Source organism: Anomaloglossus baeobatrachus, chromosome 6, assembly GCF_048569485.1.
Source record: "Anomaloglossus baeobatrachus isolate aAnoBae1 chromosome 6, aAnoBae1.hap1, whole genome shotgun sequence".
NCBI classification, from domain to species: domain Eukaryota; kingdom Metazoa; phylum Chordata; class Amphibia; order Anura; family Aromobatidae; genus Anomaloglossus; species Anomaloglossus baeobatrachus.
Window position 1 is genome coordinate 82,885,310 of NC_134358.1, and position 25,166 is coordinate 82,910,475.

At 49.0% G+C, this 25,166-nt stretch overlaps 1 protein-coding gene across 1 annotated transcript in view; it reads right to left on the reverse strand.

Annotated features, from left to right (window-relative positions):
• The window catches only part of SPAG1 (sperm associated antigen 1), a 155,479-nt gene that overhangs the window by 120,766 nt on the left and 9,547 nt on the right, over positions 1 to 25,166 (reverse strand). The window contains exons 4-5 of the mRNA XM_075353074.1: positions 22,516 to 22,626; positions 5,409 to 5,473 (exon numbers count right to left, since the gene is read on the reverse strand). Of these exons, the coding sequence (XP_075209189.1) occupies positions 5,409 to 5,473; positions 22,516 to 22,626 (176 nt within the window). The remainder of the gene's footprint in view (positions 1 to 5,408; positions 5,474 to 22,515; positions 22,627 to 25,166) is intronic.

Consider the following 25,166-nt stretch of genomic DNA (forward strand, 5'->3'; position numbering starts at 1 on the left):
GATTTGCCGCATCCGTTGCATATGTTTTTGAGCCGGATTGTGCCACTCAGCACAAACCGGATGTATGAAAGCAGCCTTACCTGCGCTTTTCTGAGCTCATCGCAGTTGATTTATGACCACATTAAAGTTGAAACAAAAAGCTTGTATAAAGCAAAACTGTGCAATTGATTATATGGCATTAGAAGCTAAAATCAATGAAAAAAATAAATAAAAAAACAATCAAATAAAGTAATAATAATCCTAATTATATAATCTAATTATATATAATCATATATATATATATATATATATATATATATATATAAATATATATATATATGTATATATATGCATATATATACATATATATATATATATATATGCATATATATACACACCCATAGATGGAAGACCCCTTTAAGTTAAAAAAAAACACACTGTCATATTCCGGGACGTGATAGCCAGCCCAGTCCCAGAGGCCCGGGTCCGTAGCCTACTTGTCGTGCACGGTTTACAGGCCAGTCATGTGCTTGTCATGCATCTGGCCCGTACACATTCCCTACCCTCACTGCTGATGGGACCTTATAAATAGTTCACATACTTTTCTACAACTACAGCATAGAAAAAAAGAAATAAAAACAGCTGCACCATTGTTTCATTCGGTTAGCTTTGTTTTTCGGGTCATAATATTTTAGGAGATAAATATATATTTTAATATACGACTATTTTTTGCATAATAATTCCATTTTTCATAGAAAACTATTTTTTTTGCACGGTTACTTTTCCAGAACCAATTTCTATTTTCCACATCAGCGTAGATTTATGACATCCTGCAGGAGACTTGTTTTTCTGTTACACAATATTAGCATATACATTACCCATTGATTAACTTTCATTAATGTTTTGAGACAATAATGGAAAACAAAATACTGCCACTGTGACTACTAACTTTATTATAAAGATCATTGCAAATAAGGCAATACCAGAAGGAGTTTTTAAAAGGAAGTATGCCTTTGGCTGGGTATAGTATCTTTGATCAACCCTTTCTCACTGCATTATGTTATATTTCATCAAAGTGACTAAGTCAGATTGTATATATTGCACAAGAGCAATCGGGATGAGCCGGGTAAAGTACCTGGATTGTCACATCTAACGGATGTGACAATTCTGGGTGGCTGCAGGCTGCTATTTTTAGGCTGAAAAAGCCCAATAACCATGAGCATCCCCAGCCTGAGAATATCAGCCCCCAGCTGTTTGCTTTATTTTGGCTGTCTATAAAAATTGGGTGGGGACCGCACGCCGGTTTTTAAAATTATTTATTTAAATAATTAAACAAAAAAAAACACAACAAAAAACAGCAGCATAGGGTCCCTCTTATTTTGATACACAACCAAAATAAGCACGTGGCTGAGGGCTGCAGCCTGTAGCCGTATGCTTTATCTGTGCTAGGTATCACAATATTGGGGGACCCTAGGCCAAGTTATTTATACATTTATTTTTACACCACTATAGGGACACAGACACCGTTTGTAATTTAAACCATTCACAGACGCCGTCACACAGGATAGTTATGTGGTCTACCTACAACCAATCACAGACACCGGGACTGACGGTGGGCGAGGGAAGCAGTGACTATATATGAGACTTAATGAGTGGACCCGGGGAAGGTTGCTCAGTATAACGGTCCTGCTTTATTCCTTTATTTTGTTTTAATTATCCAGGTGGCCGAAACCGAACAGTAACAAGTACTTCCCTGAAAAGTCCGTGTTCGGGGTCGATGCATGGACGCTAGGTATCTGGTACGGACCCCAAACTTTATAGTTCGGATTCGCCCATCACTACTTGTAACACTAATGACTCTAAGAGAGGGAAAATGGGTAATTGGGCACAATTTGGCCATTTTCACTTACAGGTGTACTCACTTTTGTTGCCATCGGTTTAGACTTTAACCCCTTAACGACCCATGACGTACTAGATACGTCATGGATCGTGTGCCGGTAAGCCTCGCCCCCTGCCGCCGGCACGCGGCGGCGAGACGCGCACATATCAGCTGTTATCAACAGCTGATATGTGTGCCTGCTAGCCGCGGGTGGAATCGCTTCCACCCGCGGCCATTAACCCCTTACATTTCGCTGCCAAAGTCTTGGCAGCGATATGTATATGGGCGCCGCCATGACAGTGACTTACCCCGCCCCCACCGGAAGTCACGTAACATGATCACGTGACTTTCGGCGGTTGCCATGGTAGCACAGGGTCATGTGATGACGCCTGTAGCTAACATGAGTCACTTCCTCTCAATGCCGGAATACAGCCGGCATTGAAAGTGAAGCAGCAAATCTGCAGTTCTCAGCTCTGTAGCTGAGATCTGCAGATAGTGCAGAGCGATCGGATTGCTGATCGCAATAGCCCCCTAGGGGGACTAGTAAAATAAAAAAAAAAAAGTAAAAAAAAAAAGTTTTAAAAAATTAAAAAAAAATAAAAAAACCTAAAAGTTCAAATCACCCCCCTTTCACCCCATTGAAAATTACAGGGTTAAAAAAATAAAAAATACACACATATTTGGTATCGCCACGTTCAGAAATGCCCGATCTATCAAAATATAAAATCAATGAATCTGATCAGTAAACGGCGTAGCGGCAAAAAAAATCCAAACACCAAAATTACGTTTTTTGGTCGCCGCAAATTTTGCGCAAAATGCAATAACAGGCGATCAAAACGTAGCATCTGCGCAAAAAAGGTACCGTTAAGAACGTCAGGTCGAGACGCAAAAAATAAGCCATCACTGAGCCTCAGATCCTGAAAAATGAGAACGCTACGGGTTTTGGAAAATGGCGCAAAACGTGCGCCACGTTTTTCGGACAAGCTTGTGAATTTTTTTTAACCCCTTAGATACAAGTAAACCTATACATGTTTGGTGTCTACAAACTCGCACCGACCTGAGGCATCATACCCACACATCAGTTTTACCATATAGTGAACACGGTGAATAAAATATCCCAAAAACTATTGTACAATCCCACTTTTTTTGCAATTTTTCCGCACTTGGAATTTTTTTGCCGTTTTCCAGTACACTATATGGTAAAACTTATGGTTTCATTTAAAAGTACAACTCGTCCCGCAAAAAACAAGCCCTCATATGGCAAGATTGATGGAAAAATAAAAAAGTTACGCCTCTCATAAGAAGGGGAGCAAAAAACAAAAACGCAAAAACGGAAAGTGCCCGGGGGCTGAAGGGGTTAATGGATGTGTTGAGTTATTTAGAGGGCATATCATATTTACACTCTAATACAAGCTGTACCCTGACTACATTGTATCAAAGTGTCATATCTTCAGTGTTATCCCATGAAAAGATATAAAATATTTTCAAAAATTTGAGGGGTGTACTCACTTTTGTGATATACTGTATATATGTTTACATGTTTCTACTCTTTCACAAGTGTACCATCATGTAATAGTCCAGCAGTTTGCAGCAATGACCAGGTCGCCACAATGTACTATAACATCACGGGCTTGGAAAGGGTTAGTTCTTATTAGAAAATGCTCTCTGCAGCCATAGGCATATTGATTAGAATCATAGAATTGTAGAGTTACAAGGGACCTCAAGGACCGTAGGGTCCAACCCCCTGCGAGTGCAGGTTTTCCTATATCATCCCAGCTATATGTTTATCCAGCTTTTTCTTGAAGATTTCCATTGATGGAGAGCTTACTACCTCCCGTGGTCGCCTGTTCCACTCCCTGACTGCCCTGACTGTCAGAAAGATTTTCCTAATGTCTAATATGAATCTCCTTCCTTTTAGTCTCATCCCATTGCTTCTTGTACTTCCTTGTGCTAATGAAAATAGGGTGGTTCCCTCTGCACTGTGACTGCCTTTCAGATATTTGTAGACCGCTATTAAAGGGTGCATTACACGCTGCAACATCGCTAACGATATATCGTCGGGGTCACGTCGTTAGTGACGCACATCCGGCGCCGTTAGCGACATCGCAGCGTGTGACACCAAGGCGGGCTTTGCACACTACGACATCGCAGGTGCGATGTCGGTGGGGTCAAATTGAAAATGACGTACTTCCGGCATCGCATGTGACATCGTAGTGTGTAAAGGTTCGATGATACGATTAACGAGCGCAAAAGTGTCGTAATCGTATCATCGGTGCAGCGTCGGCGTAATCCATAATTACGCTGACGCGACGGACCGATGTTGTTCCTCGCTCCTGCGGCAGCACACATCGCTGTGTGTGAAGTCGCAGGAGCGAGGAACATCTCCTACCGGTGTCACCACGGCTTCCGTAGGATATGCGGAAGGAAGGAGGTGGGCGGGATGTTTACATCCCGCTCATCTCCGCCCCTCCGCTCCTATTGGCCGCCTGCCGTGTGACGTCGCTGTGACGCCGCACGACCCGCCCCCTTAATAAGGAGGCGGGTCGCCGGCCAGAGCGACGTCCCAGGACAGGTGAGTCCATGTGAAGCTGCCGTAGCGATAATGTTCGTTACGGCTGCTATCACAAGGATATCGCAGCTGCGACGGGGGCGGGGACTATCGCGTGCGACATCGCAGCATCAGCTTGCGATGTCGCAACGTGCAAAGCCCGCCCAAGGATCAACGAGCGCAAAAACGTGAAAAATAGTTGCTCGTTGACACATCGTTCATTTCCTTAATATCGTTGCTGCTGCAGGTACGATTTTGTTTGTCGTTCCTGAGGCAGCACACATCGCCATGTGTGACACCACAGGAACAACATCTCCTTACCTGGGTCCACCGGAAATGCAGAAGGAAGGAGGTGGCTGGGATGTTACAACTGCTCATCTCCGCCCCTCCACTTCTATTAGCCGGCCGCTTAGTGACGCCGCAGTAACATAGCTATGACGCCGAACACACCTCCCCCTTGAGGGAGGGATTGTTCGGCGGTCACAGCGACGTCGCTGACAAGGTAAGTTCATGTGACGCTGCCGTAGCGATAATGTTCTCTACGGCAGCGAGCACTAAATGTTGCATGAACGACGGGGGCGGGTGCTATCGCGCTCGACATCGCTAGCAATCGCTAGCGATGTCGCAGCGTGTAAAGCACCCTTAAGTCTCCTTTCAGCCTTCTCTTTTTCACACTAAACATTCCTAGTTCTTTTAGCCGGTCTTCATATGACATGGTTTGCAGACCTTCTACCATCTTAGTTGCTCTTCTCTGGGCTTTCTCCAATATATTGATGTCTTTCTTGAATTGGGGTGCCCAGAACTATACACAGTATTCCAGGCGGGGTCTGACCAGGGCAGAGTATAGGGGAATAATTACTTCTCTTCATCTAGATTCAATGCTTGTCTTGATACATCCCAGAATTTTGTTGGCCTTTTTGCAGTTACATTCTCTTTAAAAACTTGTGTTAACTAATGTCAAGAACATGAAATATCATACAAAAAAACCGCCTGACTCCTCACCTGTCCCAGTCTCTGTAATCTCTAGGAACCTTAGATCCAGACGATCGAAATTCTTTTTCTGTATGCTGAAATATAATTTACAAAAATTTTACCTTTTTGAGCAAAACAATTTTAGGCTAATAAGATGGCACAATGCTACCAAGAGCTATGAGACATGCACACAGGTTTTCTTACTTTTGTTGCATTCATTTCACCTTATTAATAGAGAAGAGTATAGCTAGGTGATGACGTGGGATCTGACTGCAGGGTGTTTTATCCCCAACGGGGCAGTTTTACACCTGTTACAAAAAGGGGCAGCTGATCGGACCAAGGGTCCGTTCATACCCTCTGGCTGAATAGAGAGCAAGTTGAGCATGCGCACCTCTGTCCATTCTACCAGGGATAAAACTCCTTATTCCTTGATCAGTGTGTGGGTCCCGGCAGACAGACCCCCACTGCTCAATAAGTTACCACCTATCATGACTAAAAATGAAGCAGACTCCCCCCTACAAATATACGAAGCAGAACATCTAAAGTGATCAAATGAATACATAGATGCATGTACGCCATGACTGCTCGATAACTCTTATCCCCAGAGTACGAGCTTGCACACTTTGATCAAAATACGCACCAAGAACCTCATATTTTACGGCTGTTTCCTGTATGTGTTACCAGCTGCCATTTAATGCTTCAGGTATAATGGACAAGTGTAGCCCTATATACAGGCCCACTGAGTGATTACAAGATTGTAGACACCTGTGATGCTAATTAGTGGACACACCTTGATTTTTTGGACAAATTTAAAGTTATTTCTGTGACCATTGTGGGTTTTTCTTTCATTAAACGAGGGGTACCAACAATCTTGACCGTGTGTGTGTGTGTGTGTGTGTGTGTGTGTATATATATATATATATATATATATATACACTGTGTTTTAAATTATTACGCAAAAAATATTTTTTCATATTTTCCTAAATTAACTTTATGAATTGCAGTCATTGTTATTTTCCAGTCATCTACTATTCGAGTATAATAGAAATGTTTTTGATCAAACTGCCTATGAAAACAGTATATTTTTAAAAATAATAAACACTCAAAATGCATGTTCCAAATTATTATGCACAGCAGAGTATTCAACCTTTTTATTTTGAAAAACAAAATGGTCAATTGTGAAATTCTATGCATTATCAGCTTATTACAAAATGAAATCAGTTTTCAAGTCAAAACTTAATTCCAGGTGATGTTACATTTGCACACAGGACCCCTTGTTTGAAAGAAGCTTCTGAACTCTCTCGTCCATTGAATTTGTCAGTTTTTGGATGGTTTGTGCTTCAATTGTTTTGCATGTGGACAGAATACCCTCCCAGAGCTGTTGCTTAGAGTTGAACTGCCTCCCGCCATCATAGTCACTCCTTTTGATGATGCTCCAAAGGTTCTCAATGGGGTTGAGGTCAGGGGAACATGGTGGCCACACCATAAGGCTGTGTGCACACGTTGCGTTTTTTACTGCGGAAACGCTGCGTTTTGAACCGCAGCGTTTCAGTGGCAAATTGCATGCGTTCAGCTTTCCCAGCAAAGTGTATGGGAAAGCTGAAAAATCAGTGCACACGCTGCGTTTCTTTCCGCAGCGTTTTGGATGCCAAAAATCGGTGCGGAAAGAAAAGCAGCATGTCACTTCTTTTGTGCGTTGTGGCTGCGTTCTCTCCCCCATTGAAATCAATGATGTGGGGTCAGAACGCAGCTACACCGCATGGACCTGCTTTTTTGTTGCGGTCCGCGGGCTTTGTCGGCACGCCAGAACGCAGGCATTTACCTGGAAGTGAGGTCAAGAGGTTTCCTGTTGACCTCACTTCCTGGCAAAGCCCCCGGTGTCGCCAAAGTGCCCGCCCCGACCCCCGACCCCCCTCCCGAAAATCCAACATGGCCGCGCGCACAGTAGCGCACCGGCCGCCCTGCTCCTATGATTTCTGTCGCATGTGCAATAACACATGCGACAGAAAACTGTTCCCCAGGCCCTGCCCAGTCACCCCCTATTCCCCCGGTGTCATACATACCTGTCCGGTCGCAGCGCTGATCCCCCGCGGCCCCCTCCTCCTTCACAGCAGACGCCGGCCGGTCACATGTGCAGAGCAGCTGACAGCCAGCACAGTGTTCAGTGTGAGCTGTGCTGGCTGCTCGGCAGTCTGCAGCTGTGACCCGGGGAGAGTGGGTGCAGATTTTTGCACCCACTCTCCTCAAATGGAGGGTCTGCCCTCCTAGAAAATGGGGGATACGTTCCCTGAACGTGCCCCCATATTCTAGAAGGTCCAGAGGCGACGTGGGACATCCAAATGGATTTCTGCGGACCCATTTTTTTTATTAAATTGGAGAACAAGGGAATGATTTGGGGAGTGTTTTTTCTAATAAAAATTTTTTTGTTGTCTTTTTTTGCTTTTGTTTACTGTCAATTAGTTATGTCGGGTGTCTGATAGACGCCGTGACATCACTAATTGCTGGGCTTGATGCCAGGTGACATTACACATCTGTTATCAACCCCATTTATTACCCCGTTAGCCAACGCACCAGGGCGCGGGATGAGTTGGGGCGAAGCGCCAGGATTGGCACATCTAATGGATGCGCCACTTCTGGGGCGGCTGTGGCCTGCTATTTTTAGGCTGGGAAGAGTCCAATAACCATGGCTCTTCCCACCCTGAGAATACCAGACCTCAGCTGTCAGCTTCACCTTGGCTGGTGATCTAATTTGGGGGGACCCCATGTTGTTTTTTTTTTATTATTTTTAGTTATAAATAAAAAAAAAAACCTTGGGAGCCCTCCAAATTGATCACCAGACAAGATGAAGCTGCCAGCTGTGGTTTGCAGGCTACAGCTGTCTGCTTTACCCTGACTGGCTATCAAAAATAGGGGGGACCCCACGCCATTTTTTTTTTTGTTTTTGTGATAAAAACTAGGCTAGGCACCCTTTAGTGCCACATGAAAGGTACTAAAGGTGCCAGCTTAGAATATGCAGGGGGGGGTGGGACGTTGTATATATATTTGACCTCCATTGACGCTTTTTAGGCTGGATGCCCACAATCGGGGTTTGCAGCGTTTTGGGCGCAGATTGTTTTCCCTGCGTCCATGACGCTGCGTTGTGCAGTAGAAGCACAGTGGAAGGATTTTTGGAGATCTCATGCCCACTGTGCTTCTCTTCTCCGCAGCATAAACCGACCGGTGGCGCAGCTTCCCGAGCCTCAGCATGTCAATTTATGCTGCGGAGACGAGAGTGTTCTCTGCAGGTAGCATAGAGCTCCACAGCAGCCTGAACCCAAATCATGGACATGGGCAGCTGCGTTCTCCCGTGGACAACACTCACATCTCTGCAGGAAGGCTGACACTGTGTACTAGACGCCGTGTCGCTGGATCATGGCCACATAGCCTTAGGCCTCTTTCACACGTCAGTGATTCTGGGACGTTTGTGCTTTTTTTTAAACGTACCAGAATCACTGACATACGCAGACCCATTATAATGAATGGGTCTGCTCACACGTCAGTGATTTTCACTGCACGTGTCTCGGTGCGGCGTACCCGCGTGTGCGTGATTGCCGCACGGAGACATGTCCATTTTTTTCTGGCATCACTGATGTTCCACGGACCACGCACCGTGGTGTGGTCCGTGAAACACGTGCCAGAAAAAAACGTGCTTTTAAAATAAAAATCATTTTAACTCACCCGGCGTCCAGCGATGTCCTCTGCAGCCCGTTCTCCCTGCTGCTTCTGAGCCGGCTCATTATTGTCGCGCATATTCATGATGTGCGACACAGCCGACCTGGAAGCAGCTGCTGCGGGGGTCAAGGCCGGCCGGATGCTGCACCGCGGGAGCGATCAGCACCATGGAGAGCGGGAGCGGGCACAGGTGAGTTAATCTCTAAGAGCAATCACGGGCCACGGAGAACGGAGGCCGGATTGCACTTAGACAACCCATGTGTGCCGTGATTCACGGCACACATGGGACATGTGCGTGTTTTACACGCCAGTGAAAAACGTCAGTGTTTTTCACTGACGTGTGAAACGGGCCTAAAAGTGAGAATATTGTTGCTACAGCAACATTTTGGGTGAAGTAGCTGTGGATTCAAAATGCTTAATATACTCCTGAATAAAATCCTTGAGGGGTGCAGATTCCAAAATGGGGTCACTTGTGGGGGTTTTCTGACGTATAGGTACCCAAGGGGCTCTGCTAATGTGACATGGTGCGCAAAGTTTATTTCAACTTTTCCAAAATTCAAATGGTGCTCCTTCCATTCCAAGCCCTCCCATTTATCCAAACAGAATGTGGAGAAGGAAATGACATCACAGGTTTTTTTTTCCAAAGGTCTGTGTTCAACCAACTTTATTAACACTGACCAGTCTTAAAAAACGCACCTAAAAAAACGCATGAAAAACGCATGAAAAACGCATGAAAAACGCATGCGTTTTCGATGCGTTGTTTCTCAAAAGAAGGGAATTTTGTTTACTTACCGTAAATTCCTTTTCTTCTAGCTCCAATTGGGAGACCCAGACAATTGGGTGTATAGCTATTGCCTCTGGAGGCCACACAAAGTATTACACTTAAAAGTGTAAGGCCCCTCCCCTTCTGGCTATACACCCCCAGTGGGATCACTGGCTCACCAGTTTTAGTGTCAAAGCAAGAAGGAGGAAAGCCAATAACTGGTTTAAAGACCAATTCAATCCGAGGAAACATCGGAGAACTGAACCATACCACATGAACAACATGTGTACCCGAAAAAACAGAAAAACCCCGAGAAAACAGGGCGGGTGCTGGGTCTCCCAATTGGAGCTAGAAGAAAAGGAATTTACGGTAAGTAAACAAAATTCCCTTCTTCTTTTTCGCTCCTAATTGGGAGACCCAGACAATTGGGACGTCCAAAAGCAGTCCCTGGGTGGGTAAAAGAATACCTCGTGATAGGGCCGTCAAATAGCCCTTTCCTACAGGTGGGCAATTGCCGCCTGAAGGACTTATCTACCTAGGCTGGCGTCTGCCGAAGCGTAGGTATGCACCTGAAAATGCTTGGTAAAAGTATGCAGACCCAATCAGGTAGGTGCCTGACACACCTGCTGAGCCGTAGCCTGGTGCCGTAATGTCCAGGATGCACCCACGGCTCTGGTAGAATGGGCCTTCAGCCTTGAGAGAACCAGAAGCCCAGTAGAACTGTAGGTTTCAAGAACTGGTTCCTCGATCCCCCGAGCCAGGGTGGATTTGGAAGCTTGCGACTGTTTACGCCGACCAGCGACAAGGACAAAGAGTGCATCCGGGTGGCGCAGGAGCGCCATGCGGGAAGTAGAACCTGAGTGCTCTCACCAGAACCAACAGATGCAAATCTTTCTGAAATTGATGGACTGGACGAGGACACAAAGAAGGTGCGGTGATATCCTGATTGATATGAAAGTGGGATACCACTTTAGGGAGAAATTCCGGAACCGGACGCAGAACTACCCTGTCCTGGTGAAGGACCAGGAAGGGAGTTTGTATGAGAGCGTTGCTAGCTCGGAAACTCTCCTAAGAGACGAGACCGTTACTAGAAGGCCACTTCCCGTGAAAAGCGGGAAGGGAGACATCGTTCAAAGGCTCGAAAGGCGGCATCTGGAGAGCCATTAGAACCTTGTTCAGATCTCAGGGCTCTAACGGCCGCTTGTACGGAGTGCTGAGAAGACAACTCCCCGTAGGAACGTGCGTACCTGAGGAAGTCGTCGTTTCTGAAAAAATACAGATAGCGCTGAGACTTGTCCCTAAAGGGAACTGAGCGACAACCCATTTTCCCACCTAGATTGCAGGAAGGAAGGAAACATAGACGATGCAACCGGCCAGGGAGAAACACCCTGCGCCGAGCACCGAGATAAGAATATCTTCCACGTCCTGTGGTCAATCTTGGCGGACGTTGGTATGCTAGCCTGTCTCATGGTGGCAACCACGTCCTGAGGTAATCCTGACGACACTAGGTCCAGGACTCAATGCCACACCATCCGGTTGAGGGCCGTAGAATTCAAATGGAAGAATGGCCCTTGAGACAGCCAGTCTGATTGGTCTGGTAGTGCCCCCGGTTAGCCTACCGTGAGGCACCACATAACCGAGTACCACAACATCCTCGGCCAATCTGTAGTGACGAGGATGGCGCGGCCGCAGTCGGTCTTGATCTAGCGCAGCACTCTGGGCAACAATGCCAGAGGTGGCACCTAAGGTAGCTGGAACTGCGACCAATGCTGAACTAAGGCGTCTGCCGCCAGAGCTCGATGATTGTGAAACCGTGCCATGAAGCTGGCACATTGTTGTTGTGCCGTGACGCCATTAGATCGACGTCCGGCCTCTGTCAGCGGCGCCAGATGTCCTGAAACCCGTCCGGGTGAGGAGACCATACTCTTTCGGCCACACCTCAGCGACTTAGGAAGTCAGCTTCCTAGTTTCCACACTTGGGATGTGAATTGTGGATATGGTGGATGCCGTGTCTTCCACCCACATCAGAACCTGCCGGACTTCCTGGAAGGCTTGCCGGTTGCGCGTTCTTCCTTGGTGGTTGATGTATGCCACCGCTGTGGAGCTGTCCGACTGAAGTCGGATATGCTTGCTTTCCAGCTGCTGTTGGAAGGTTTGTAGGGCAAGATACACTGCTCTGTGTTCAAGAACATTGATCTGAAGGGTGGACTCTTGCTGAGTCCACGTACCCTGCGCGCTGTAGTGGAGAAAAACTGCTCCCCACCCTGATAGACTCGCGTCTGTCGTAACTATCGCCCAGGATGGGGATAGGAAGGACCTTCTGTTTGACCAAGAGGTGGGAAGAAGCCACCACCGTAGAGATTCCTTGGCCGCCTGAGAAAGAACGACGACTCTGTTGAGGGACGTCGACTCCTCGTCCCATTGGCGGAGAATGTTCCATTGTAGTGGACGCAGTAAAACTGCGCGAAAGGAACTGCCTCCATTGCTACCATCTTACGTAGGAAGTGCATGAGGCGTCTCAATGTGTGCGACTGGTTCTTAAAGAAGAGCTTGCAGCCCGTAGTGAATGCTGTTTGTCTAGCGGAAGCTTCACTATCGCTGAGAGAGTAAGAAACTCTATGCCTAGATATGTTATCGATAGGGTCGGGGTCGGATCTGACTTTAAAAAGTTGATGATCCACCCAAAACTCTAGAGAGTCTCCAGCGCAACGTTCGGGCAGTGTTGGCATGTTTCCTAAGAGAGTGCCTTGACAAGTAGATCGTCTAAATACGGGATCACAGAGTGACCCTGAGAGTGCAGGACTGTGACTACTGCTGCCCTGACCTTGGCGAAGACCAGTGGGACTGTCGCTAGCCGGAAGGTAGAGCTACGAACAGAAGGTGTTCGTCTCCTATAACGAAGCGTAGAAACGCTAGTGCCCTGGATCAATCGGCACGTGTGGATAAGCATCCTTGATGCCTAATGATGCTAGGAAATATCCTTGGGACCTTGAGGCGATGACATGGCGGAGGGATTCCATCCGGAACCGCCTGGTGTCCACGAGCTTGCTGAGCATTTTTAGATCCAGAACGGGACGGAACGGCCCGTTGTTATAGGTACCGCAAAGAATTTGGGGTAAAAACCGTGACCTTGTTCCTGAAGAGGAACGGGGGTCATCACTCTTTCTGCCTATAGAGTGCACCCTGTTTGCAGAAGAGCAGCGGCTCGGCCGGGAGGTGAGAAATTCTGAAGAATCGAGTTGGAGGACGAGAAGTGAGCTCTATCCTGTACCCGTGAGACAGAATGTCTCACACTCAATGGTCATTGACCTATGGCAGCTAAGTATCGCCAAGGCGGGAGAGCCTGCTACCGACCGAGGCCGCAAGTCATGAGGAAGCCGCCTTGGAAGCGGGTTTTCAGACTGTCGATTTTTTGGGCGTGACTGAGCCCGCTAAGAATCTGAGCTCCTCTGATCCTTTTGAGTCCACATTGGACGAGGAAAAATGGGACCTGCCCGAGCCTCGAAAAGGCCGAAAACCCCGACTGCCTCTTGCTCTGTTGGGGTTTGTTGTGTCCGGGCTGAGGAAAGGATGAATCCTTACCCCTGGACTGTTTAATGGTTACATTCACCAAACAGTCGGTCAGCAGAAAAAGGCAACTGGTAGGCAACCTTTTTTGGAAGCAGAATCTGCCTTCCATTCACTTAACGAGCAGACCAGGCTCTGCTTAAAAACACGGAGTAGCGGAGGCTACCGCCGCACGGTTCGCAGAGTCCAGGACAATCTGAATCGCGTAAGAAGCAAATGCAGACATTTGAGAGGTTAAGGATGCCACCTGCGGCACAGATGTACGTGTAACCGTGTCAATCTGTGTAAGACAAGCTGAAATAGCTTGGAGTGCCCCAAGGGAGAGAATGCCGGAGCCAACAGCAGTTCCATCTCCCACTGCAACTATGGATCTAGCTACCAGCCTGGAGATTGGAGGATGCCGCTTGGGACACTGGGTCCAGTCCTTGACCAAGTCAGGGGACAGGGATAACGTGTATCCTAAGCCGTTTGGAGAAGCGCATATCTGGATAAGCGTGGTGTTCCTGGACTGCCTCTCTGAAGGCAGAGTGGTCCAGAAAAATACGTGAAGTTGACTCCTCCACTGGAGGAGCTGTGAGAAATAACCCACATTCTATAGATGGACGCTATAAGATTATTTACTATGGCGTCACGATCAGGTGTATCCAGATTGAGAGCGGTCTCAGGATCAGAATCCTGAGCCGCTACTTCCGCCTCATTACACAGCGAGTCCTTCTGCTAGGACCCTGATGAAACCGAGGCCGCTCATAGTGAGCCCGCTTAGGCTGTCTGGGACTGACGTCCGTGCAGAGCCGTGACTCTGGGATGCGTGTGACATTCCCGGAGCTGTTAGTTGTTCACACTGAGGGGGGCCATGGATCAATGATTCAACAGTGCCCATATTGTGAGAGACATGTCCGGACTGCTAGGCTTCTAGTATCATAGCCATAGTCTCAGAAAAACTGTCAGTAAATACTGCAGACACCGTCCTCATCCCCTGGCCATTAGTGCATACAATGGGAGTCTATGTAACCTGCCGGCCGTATAGCCGTACATGCTGTACCAGCTGTATAGAAAAACATGTGGTTCTGCACCTTTGTTTTACACAGAGAATATGCTGATAACTCCTCCGCATAATCCAGGAGGGTATATACAACGTGCGACCAAACAGTGCAATGTATATAGTACAAGCATATCTATAAGTGCACTTCTGCACTAGTGGGGTTAGCACCACAGGTGCTGCTTAACGCCTGTTGCAGCGATTGTGTGACTATCAGAATGCCAGGGTCTTCCACACTTGTCTCTGATCGTACAGAAACTGACACTAATGGCTGCCGGCGTCCTTGTAGAGAAGGAAGCCGTGGGCGTGCCTGAGAAAGTGCGGGAATCCGGATTCACAGTGCACACAGTGAGAGGGGTGGAGTATGCAAAACATACTCCAGCTCTCAGCGCTGCTGTGCTATGCAGCGTCACGCCCCTACCCTGACTGTCAGGGCTGTGGGCGGAAACGAAGGGAGACTAGGCCCAGAAGCCGGGGACTCGAGTTAACAGCGCGGCCGCCGTAAAAGCGCGGGCCGCGCTGAAGTCCCCGGCGCACCACAAGTGCCAGCCGCGCCGCAGTCCCAGCGGCCGGCGCGACCGATTCCTAGAAGTGGCCAGCGTCCCGCCCCTCTCCTGACTGGCAGGTCTGGGGGGCGGGAACGAACGGAAGCAGGCCGCAAAAGCCGGGGACTCTAGTTATCAGCGCGGCCGCCGTAAAAGCGCGGGCCGCGCTGAAGTCCCCGGCGCACCACAAGTGCCAGCCGCGCCGCAGTCCCAGCGGCCGGCGCGACCGATGCCTAGAAGTGGCCAGCGTCCCGCCCCTCTCCTGACTGGCAGGTCTGGGGGCGGGAACGAACGGAAGCAGGCCGCAAAAGCCGGGGACTCTAGTTATCAGCGCGGCCGCCGTAAAAGCGCAGGCCGCGCTGAAGTCCCCGGCGCACTACAAGTGCCAGCCGCGCCGCAGTCCCAGCGGCCGGCGCGACCAATTCCCATAAGTGAGCCTGCTTCAGCGAAGCTGAATGAGGCCATGGCACAGGCGCCGCAGCGCTGATGTCCCCCGGCGCACTACAACACCCAGCATGCTGCGGTGTGAGCGCCAAATGCACGGGGACACAGAGTACCTTGAGGAAGCAGGGCCATGTCCCTGATGTACTCCGCTCCATCCAGCATCTTCTCCAGGGGCTGTAGATGGAGCACGGTCTCAGTGCCTGGAGACCGGTAAATCCCACTTCACCCAGAGCCCTGTAAAAAGGGATGGGGAAGGAATCAGCATGTGGGCTCCTGCCGCCGTACCCGCAATGGGTACCTCAACCTTACAAACACCTCCGACATACAGTGGGGTGAGAAGGGAGCATGCTGGGGACACTATATGTGTCCTCTTTTCTTCCATCCGACATAGTCAGCAGCTGCTGCTGACTAAAAAGTGGAGCTATGCGTGGATGTGTTGCCTCCTTCGCACAAAGCACAAAACTGGTGAGCCAGTGATCCCACTGGGGGTGTATAGCCAGAAGGGGAGGGGCCTTACACTTTTAAGTGTAATACTTTGTGTGGCCTCCAGAGGCAATAGCTATACACCCAATTGTCTGGGTCTCCCAATTAGGAGCGAAAAAGAAAGCATTGTTTACTATTCTCCCCTCTGCCAGAGGGTGCGTTTTTTTCCGCGCGGAAAAAAAAGCAACGTGTGCACATACCCTAAGTTTGTCCTCTTTTATGCCCATAGCAGCCAGAGATGCAGATGTGTTATTTGCAGCATGAGACGGTGCATTATCATGCATGAAAATGATCTTGCTGCGGAATACACGGTTCCTCCTCCTGAACCATGGCAGGAAGTGCTGTTTTAGAAACTCCACATAGATTATGGAGTTCATCTTTACCCCTTCTGGGATCCTAAAGCGTCCGGCAATCTCTCTCCCCATGATTCCAGCCCAAAACATTACTCCACCTCCTCCTTGTTGGCGCCTTAGCCGTGTTTTCATGGGGTGTCCATCAACCAGCCATCCTCCACTCCATCCATCTGGACCATCGAGCGTTGCACGGCACTCATCGGTGAACAAAACAGTTTGGAAGTCAGTCTTCATGTATCGTTTGGCCCACTGGAGCCGTTTATGCTTGTGTGCAGTGGATAGATGTGGTCGACAGGATGGCTTACGCACAGCTGCAAACCTCTGAAGGACACTGCATTTTGTTGTTCGGGGAACGTTGGAGGCACCAGCAGCTTCAAAAACTTGTCTGCTGCTATGACAAGGCATTTTAGCAGCTGCTCTTTGAACCTGACGCAATTGCTTGTTGGAAAGAGTCCTCAATTTTTCCTTATCAGCACGCACACGTGTGTGCTGTGAATCAGCTACATACTTCTTGATTGTGCGATGAAGTGTCTTGGCAATGTTGATTGTAGTCATGCCTTGACCTAAATACTCCACAATTTGTTGCTTCTCAGCAGCCGACACATCCTTTTTCTTTCCCATTTTCGCAAAAAATGTAGGCTGCTTAATAATGTGGAACACGCTTCTTAAGTAGTCTTGCCTTTATGTGGACTCACCTGCCAAACTAATGTGCACAGGTATCTGCAATTGCTTTCAGTGATATAAAGAGCCCCGACACACATCACCAGCAATGAGTTTAAATGACAAACAAAACATTTCTAACCTTATCACTCCTAAACTCTTTTTGCATAATAATTTGGAACACAGTGTGTGTGTATATATATATATATATATATTATATATATATATTATATATATTGTGAGGTAGCGCGGTCGGCTGCGCAGCAGAAGACACGGGATCCAGGCATCAAGGTTCACAGCACACGGTGTTTAATGTCCAAACAAAAAGTCCATAACAAAATACATGTGCCTCTCCAGCAGAGGGCTCAGGAAGTTCTGGTCACTTCCCCCACACCCGGCACACCTGCCCTCGTTCCTGTTTCCTTTTAACCCTTCCTTAAGCCTGTAGGGAAACAGCATTAACCCTATAGTGGATTTACTTTCTATCATGGAGTGAGCACAACCTGGGCGAGACATACCGGCCGTCATAGATAACCCCGGTCACAGTCTCACATACCCCCCCCCTCAGTTCAAGCGTGCGGGGTTGAACTCCAGCCATCAAGCACGGGCCGCGGGACAAGGCATCGGCGTTGCCCTGCAACCTACCGGCCCGGTGTTCAACCGTAAACCGGAAGTTCTGCAGAGAAAGGAACCACCGGGTAACCCGGGCATTCCGTTCCTTGGCGGACCTCATCCAGACCAGTGGAGAGTGATCCGTCACCAAGCGAAACTGCCGTCCCAGCAGGTAATAGCGTAGGGACTCCAAGGCCCACTTGATCGCCAGGCACTCCTTCTCCACTACGCTATAATTCCGCTCGGGAGGGGTGAGCTTCCTACTCAAGAAGGTGACGGGGTGTTCCTCCCCCTGAACCACCTGAGACAGCACTGCCCCCAGGCCGACCTCCGAGGCGTCAGTCTGTACTATGAACTCCTTCCGGAAATCAGGGTTGACCAGAACGGGCTGTCCGCACAGGACCCCCTTCAGGGCCCGGAAGGAGTCCTCGGCCTGCGGAGTCCACCGCACCATGACGGACTTCTTGCCTTTGAGAAGGTCCGTCAAGGGGGCTGATAGTCCCGCAAAATCCTTTACAAACCTCCTGTAGTACCCCACGATACCCAGGAAGGCCCTAACCTGCTTCGTGGTCAGGGGTCTAGGCCACTTCTGGATCGCCTCAACCTTGTTAATTTGGGGCTTAATCACTCCTTGGCCTATCACGTAGCCCAAGTAGCGGGCTTCCGTGAGTCCCAATGCACATTTCTTGGGATTGGCTGTCAATCCGGCTGTTCGAAGCGCGTCCACCACCGCTTGTACCTGTTCCAAGTGGGTCTGCCAATCGGAGCTGTAAATAATGATGTCATCCAGGTACGCTGATGCATACGCCTGGTGGGGTTCCAGCACTAAGTCCATCAACCTCTGGAACGTGGCCGGAGCGCCATGTAACCCAAAAGGCAAGACAACATAGTGGAAGAGACCCTCCGGCGTAACAAAAGCTGTTTTCTCCTTGGCGGACTCCGTTAGTGGCACCTGCCAGTACCCTTTGGTCAGGTCGAGCGTGGTAAAATATCGCGCCTGTCCCAGCCTATCAATCAGCTCATCCACCCGGGGCATGGGGTAGAGATCGAACTTGGATATTTCGTTCAATCTCCTAAAGTCATTGCAGAACCTTAAGGAGCCATCGGGTTTTGGTATTAGGACAATCGGACTAGCCCATTCACTCCGGGATTTTTCGATGACCCCCAGGCGTAACATTGTCTTTACTTCCTCCGATATGGCTTGTCGTCGAGCCTCCGGCACCCGGTATGACTTCAGGCGTACCTTCAGGTGGGGCTCGGTGACAATATCATGTCGTATCAGACTGGTCCTACCGGGCAGCTCGGAGAAGACATCGGGGTTCTGCTGAACCAACCGTCTGGCCTCTCGCCTCTGTTGCTTGGTGAGGGCTTCTCCAATCCTTACTTCCGGTTCGTCCTCTCCGGAGGTCGCTGGAGCCGGATGTGAACGACCCGAAGAGGAGGGAGGTGGGGAAAAAACAGCCATCAGGCTTTCCCGTTCCTGCCAAGGTTTTAATAGGTTGACATGGTATATTTGTTCAGGTTTCCGCCTACCGGGCTGCAATACTTTATAGTTAACCACCCCTACTCTTTCCTTTATCTCGTAGGGGCCTTGCCACTGAGCCAGGAATTTGCTCTCCGCCGTGGGGATCAATACCAACACCCGATCCCCGGGTTTAAAGGTCCGCACGGTGGCTTGTCTATTGTAGCGGCCGCTTTGCGCGGCCTGAGCCTCCTGTAAGTGCTCCTTCACAATTGGCATGACCGCGCTTATGCGGTTCTGCATACCCAAAATGTGTTCAATCACACTTTTATGGGGGGTGGGCTCTTGTTCCCATGTTTCCTTTGCCAGGTCCAACAATCCCCGGGGATGTCGCCCGTATAACAATTCAAAAGGCGAAAACCCCGTGGATGCCTGCGGCACCTCTCGTATGGCAAACATCAAATAGGGAAGCATCATATCCCAGTCTTTCCCGTCTTTTGAAATCACCCTTCTTAGCATGGTTTTCAGGGTTTTATTGAAACGCTCGACTAAACCGTCCGTTTGCGGATGATACACAGACGTACGCAACTGCTTGATCTGGAGTAGCCGGCATAGCTCTTTGGTCACTTTAGACATGAATGGGGTCCCCTGATCCGTAAGGATCTCCTTGGGCAATCCCACCCGGCAGAACACAGCAAACCACTCCCGAGCTATAAGCTTTGCTGCAGTATGTCTGAGAGGTATCGCCTCGGGATACCGGGTGGCATAGTCAACGATCACTAGGATGTGTTGGTGCCCTCGAGCGGACTTTACGAGGGGCCCCACCAGATCCATCCCTATCCGTTCAAAAGGGACTTCTATAATGGGTAACGGTACCAACGGACTGCGAAAATGGGTCAGGGGTGCAGTAAGCTGACACTCCGGGCAGGTTTCGCAGAACCGTTTTACCTCCCCAAAGACCCCGGGCCAATAGAACCTTTGCAATATTCGCTCCTGCGTTTTCTTGACCCCTAGGTGGCCACTCATCAGGTGTTTATGAGCCAAGTCGAGGACCCGCCGGCGATGCGGCTGGGGCACCACCAACTGTTCTACCCCTACGCCCCGTATTTCATCTACCCGGTAGAGTAAATCCTGCTTAAGAGCGAAATGGGGGGTACCTTACCTGGGCACTGGGCAGCTGTGCCACCCCGTCAACTACTGTCACCCGACTCCGGGCATGTATTAACGTAGGGTCCTGGAGTTGGGCTGTCCCAAACGTATCCGGGGACGCCTCCAACTCCGGGATGGGCTCGACCGTCTCAGCCTCTCCTGCCAATACCTCTAGGGGTGACCTATCGGGTTCACACTCTGTCCCTATCATCGTGACCCCTACGGCAGGTGTCCCGGATTCAGGATTGTAGGGCTCAGGTCCCGGACCGACCAATATCTGAGGGGACTTAGGGGGTCCCCTCCATAAAGTCCAAAAATAGGGCAGATCCCTTCCTAGGATCACGTCATAAGGAAGAGTGTTAAGAAGTCCCACCTCATGTTGCACCTGACCGCAAGGTGCTGTGATGGTGACAATCCCCGTGGGATAGTCGTGGCGGTCCCCATGTATGCAAACCACCCCCACAGTGCGTCCTGTGGCCTTTACTTTAGCTCTCAAGGTGGATCGCACAAGGGTCACTAAGCTTCCGGAATCCAACAATCCTGTAACCGGACATCCATTCACCTGTATTTGGCACAAGTGGGGCTCTGTCTCTGGGGAGACCAGGTCAGCGGTACACACCACCTGAGCATACATTGAACCCCGCCGGGTAACCCCACAATCCATGGGCTCCGTGGTGAGTGGACACTGGGCTTCCATATGTCCCACCCGCTGGCACCGCCAACATCTAATAGGGAAGGAAACCCCCTTGACAAGTTGTCGTTTAGGGTACATGGCCTTCCGGACCTCAGGAACGGCGGGCGCGGCCTCAGCCAGGATGGTAGCGGACTCCTGTACCGGTGTCGGCGGTGGGTCCTTGGCCCTAGGCTTGGAGGGGCCGGACCGACGGGCGGTACGCAAAGTCTCAGTGTCCCGTATCAAGTCCTGCGTAGCCACATGCCGCTCTACCAGGGACACTAATTGGTCCAGGGTACTCGGGTCACCCTGTCCTACCCACCGTTGAACGGTGACGGGTAAAGTGCGCACAAAACGATCCACTACTACCCTTTCCACCATTTGCGCCGGGCTCAGAGTGTCAGGCTGCAACCACTTTTTTACAAGATGTAATAAGTCATAGGCCTGGGAGCGTACGGGTTTGGCTTCCTCATAGAACCACTGATTTACCCGCTGAGCCCGTACATAGGTATTCACCCCCAACCGAGCCAGTATTTCGGCTTTCAGGGTCACATAGTCAATGGCGTCCTCGGTACCGAGGTCCAGGTACGCTTTTTGGGGTTCCCCCGTCAGATAGGGCGACAATACCTCAGCCCACTGCGGGGTCGGCAGCTTTTCCCGCTCGGCCACCCGCTCAAACACCGCCAGGAACGCTTCCACATCATCACCCGGGGTCATCTTTTGCAACGCTTGTCTCACCGCTTTCCGGACGCTGCCGTCGTCACCCGGTCCCGGGGTTGTTGCTGCCGGTCCGGCACGGATCGACTTGGCCAGGAGAACCATCTGTTCTTGGTGCCTTTTTTCCTGCAATTGTAAGGCTTGCTGCTGACGTGCATTGGCCTGCTCCATCTGTTCTTGGTGCCTTTTGTCCTGCACTTGCAAGGATTGCTGCTGACGTGCATTGGCCTGCTCCATCTGTTCTTGGTGCATTTTGACCTGCACTTGCAAGGATTGCTGCTGACGTGCATTGGCCTGATCCAACTGTTCTTGGAGTTTTTTTTCCTGCACTTGCAAGGATTGGAGCAGGTGTGCATTGGTTTGTAGCTGCTGTGCATTAGCCTGTTGCTGCTGTGCATTAGCCTGAGCCAAATGCTTTAGTATGTCCTCCATGGCGTCGCCGGGTTTGGGCTGTAGTATAGCCGCTCGAATCCAGGACATGCGCAGCTGGGTCACCAGGGATGGATGCTACACCTCACCGGCTGTCATGCCCGCCGATTCTCCACCATATGTGAGGTAGCGCGGTCGGCTGCGCAGCAGAAGACACGGGATCCAGGCATCAAGGTTCACAGCACACGGTGTTTAATGTCCAAACAAAAAGTCCATAACAAAATACATGTGCCTCTCCAGCAGAGGGCTCAGGAAGTTCTGGTCACTTCCCCCACACCCGGCACACCTGCCCTCGTTCCTGTTTCCTTTTAACCCTTCCTTAAGCCTGTAGGGAAACAGCATTAACCCTATAGTGGATTTACTTTCTATCATGGAGTGAGCACAACCTGGGCGAGACATACCGGCCGTCATAGATAACCCCGGTCACAGTCTCACAATATATATATATATATACACACACACACACACACACACACACACATTTATCTATCTATCACAACTGTATTGTTACTACATTAGGAAAAATGTACCTTGTCGGTTGCTGATCCATTAAAATAGCTACGGACAGGTGGCAGAATATCCGTGTTTTGCTCAGGGAGGGGCTCTTGTTGTTCTTTAAGTTTTATGTTGGTTAAAAAATTCTAAAAGAAGATAAAAGAAACAAAACTGCAGTAAGAACCATGAAGTCGAAGAAGGCAAACATGTCAGTAGTAGTGATGAGCGAGCACTACCATGCTCGGGTGCTCAGTACTTGTATCATGCAGTTGGACGCTCGGACAGGCTCAACTCGTGTACCGAGTATAATGGAATTCAGTAGGGAACTCGAGCATTCTCCAGTTACGAGTACCGAGCACGGTAGTGTTCGCTCATCATTAGATTTAATGTGATAAATATGTGTATAATTGAGAGCTGCACTCACGATTCTGCACAATTCAGAGCTAACATCTCCCAGCTTTACTTGATTTCTCAGTTCGGCACAATACTGGTTTTGGTTATTTGCATTCTGTGAAGTGTGGTCCTTAAACCTAGTACTGTACAATCAACTGATGTAAGAACAACTGACGGACCCCTGCACTGGACTGTTTGCAGCTCAGCTGCTGGGGGGTGTTTCTGACAACTTGTCGACAGTTTCCAAAATCAAGCAACAAACTTATATGTTATTAAACAGCTTAGAACTCAGGATCAATCATTCAATGTGTATTTGTGAAATTACTATTTACTGTACTGTATTTTCGTTGCAAAATGGTGTTGAAAATGATGTGAGCACTGCAGCAATCACAGCCAGTACATCACAGGCTGCAGCAGTCACATGGAGCAAAACATTATTACTAAAGATGGGCGAAGTCCGGCCGGACTTTATAAAAAATAAAAAAAAAAGATTCAGAAGCAGACTTTACCCGAACTTAAGCCCGGACCCTGAACCCTACATAGGTCTATGGGGATCCGAACTTAAGTGCTATAAAATTGTGGGAGTAAAGGGGGCTTTACACGCAGCGACATTGCTAGTGATGTTGCTGGTGAAAGCACCCGCCCCCGTCGTTTGTGCGTCACGGGCAAATCGCTGCCCGTGGCGCACAAAATCGTTAGGAGCCGTCACACGGACTTACCTGCCTACCGACGTCGCTGTGGCCGGCGAACCGCCTCCTTTCTAAGGGGGCGGTTCGTGCGGCGTCACTAAGCGGCCGCCCAATAGAAGCGGAGGGGCGGAGATGAGCAGCCGTAACATCACGCCCACCTCCTTCCTTCCTCATTGCCGGCGGCCGCAGGTAAGCTGTAGTTCGTCGTTCCCGAGGTATCACACGTAGCGATGTGTGCTGCCTTGGGAACGACGAACAACCTCCGTCCTGCAACAATCAACGATTTTTGGAAAATGAACGACGTGTCAACGATCAACAATAAAGTGAGTATTTTTGACCGTTAACAGCCATTCGTTGGTGTCACACGCAACGACGTCACTAACGATGCCGGATGTGCGTCACGGAATCCGTGACCCCGGCGATATATCGTTAGATACGTCGTTGCGTTAATGGGGCCTTAAGTGATAGGCTGAAAAAGATTCACCTGAGGTCCCAGCTGGGGTACCGTGGGAACAGTCAGTTGTGACCTCAAGTGAACTCACTGACGTCACCTCTCTCATAGCTGTGGCTACGTCAGTGAATCCTGCAGGCCAGGCAGCAGTGATCGGTCACATTTTCTAATGTGACGGCGCACTGCGACCTCAGGTTGTAGCAGAGCCGGGATCGTTGTGTGTAATCCATGGTGTGGATTACGTTGGACCTGCAGGAGTGTTTTGTGGGTTAACAAATTGGAAAAAGAAGGTGTTTTTTTTGTTTTATTTTTAAATAAACGATTTTTCTCTCCGTTTTGTGGTCATTTGTTTTTACTTATATACCGTACTTTATTGTTAAAGTATTTGTTATTCCCAGTAGAGGACTTGAACCTGCAGTCGTCCAATTGCTTGTACTGTTAATAATTATGACCTTTTGGAGCCTGGCCATAGGCTGGGTTTTAGAGGAGCTCCATCCATGATGGCAGGCACGTGGGACTTCAACAGACCTTTGGCTGACATAACAATCACATTACGGGGCGGTCGATGAGCGCTTAGAATAACACGACCCCCTATGCCAGTGCATTAATGCTATTGTAGTTTAATAGGTTACAGTCTCGGGCGATGCTTGGGTCCATCCGCAGCAGTTAGCATTATCTGCTGGGCACGGTGCAGGCTCAGCCTGTGAGCCCGCTCCATACACCCGATTCTGGACAAGTGCAGATGGTATACGGAAAATGGCAGAAAAATTCGAATGACCCCTTCTTTCCCCAGTTTAATCATATTTGGTACTGCTATATCTGTAACAGTCCAATTTGTCAAACTGTTAAATTATTTAACCTGTTCAGTAAAAGCCATAAGACGAAAATGTAAGTACCAGAATTGCCGTAATCTGGATGCTGCATATGACTTTTTTTTTTCACTGGTTCAATGAATAAATAAAATAAATGTTACAGGTCCGGTATCGTCATAATTGTACTGATTGGAAGGGATTATTGTGATAGGTAATTTTTACAACACAATAAACAATGTAAGAATAAAGCGGGGGCAAAAAAAACATGGCTGAATTGCATTTTTTTCACCATTTACCCTATTTGGAATTTCTTCCTAATTTTTAATCTAATATATCACAAA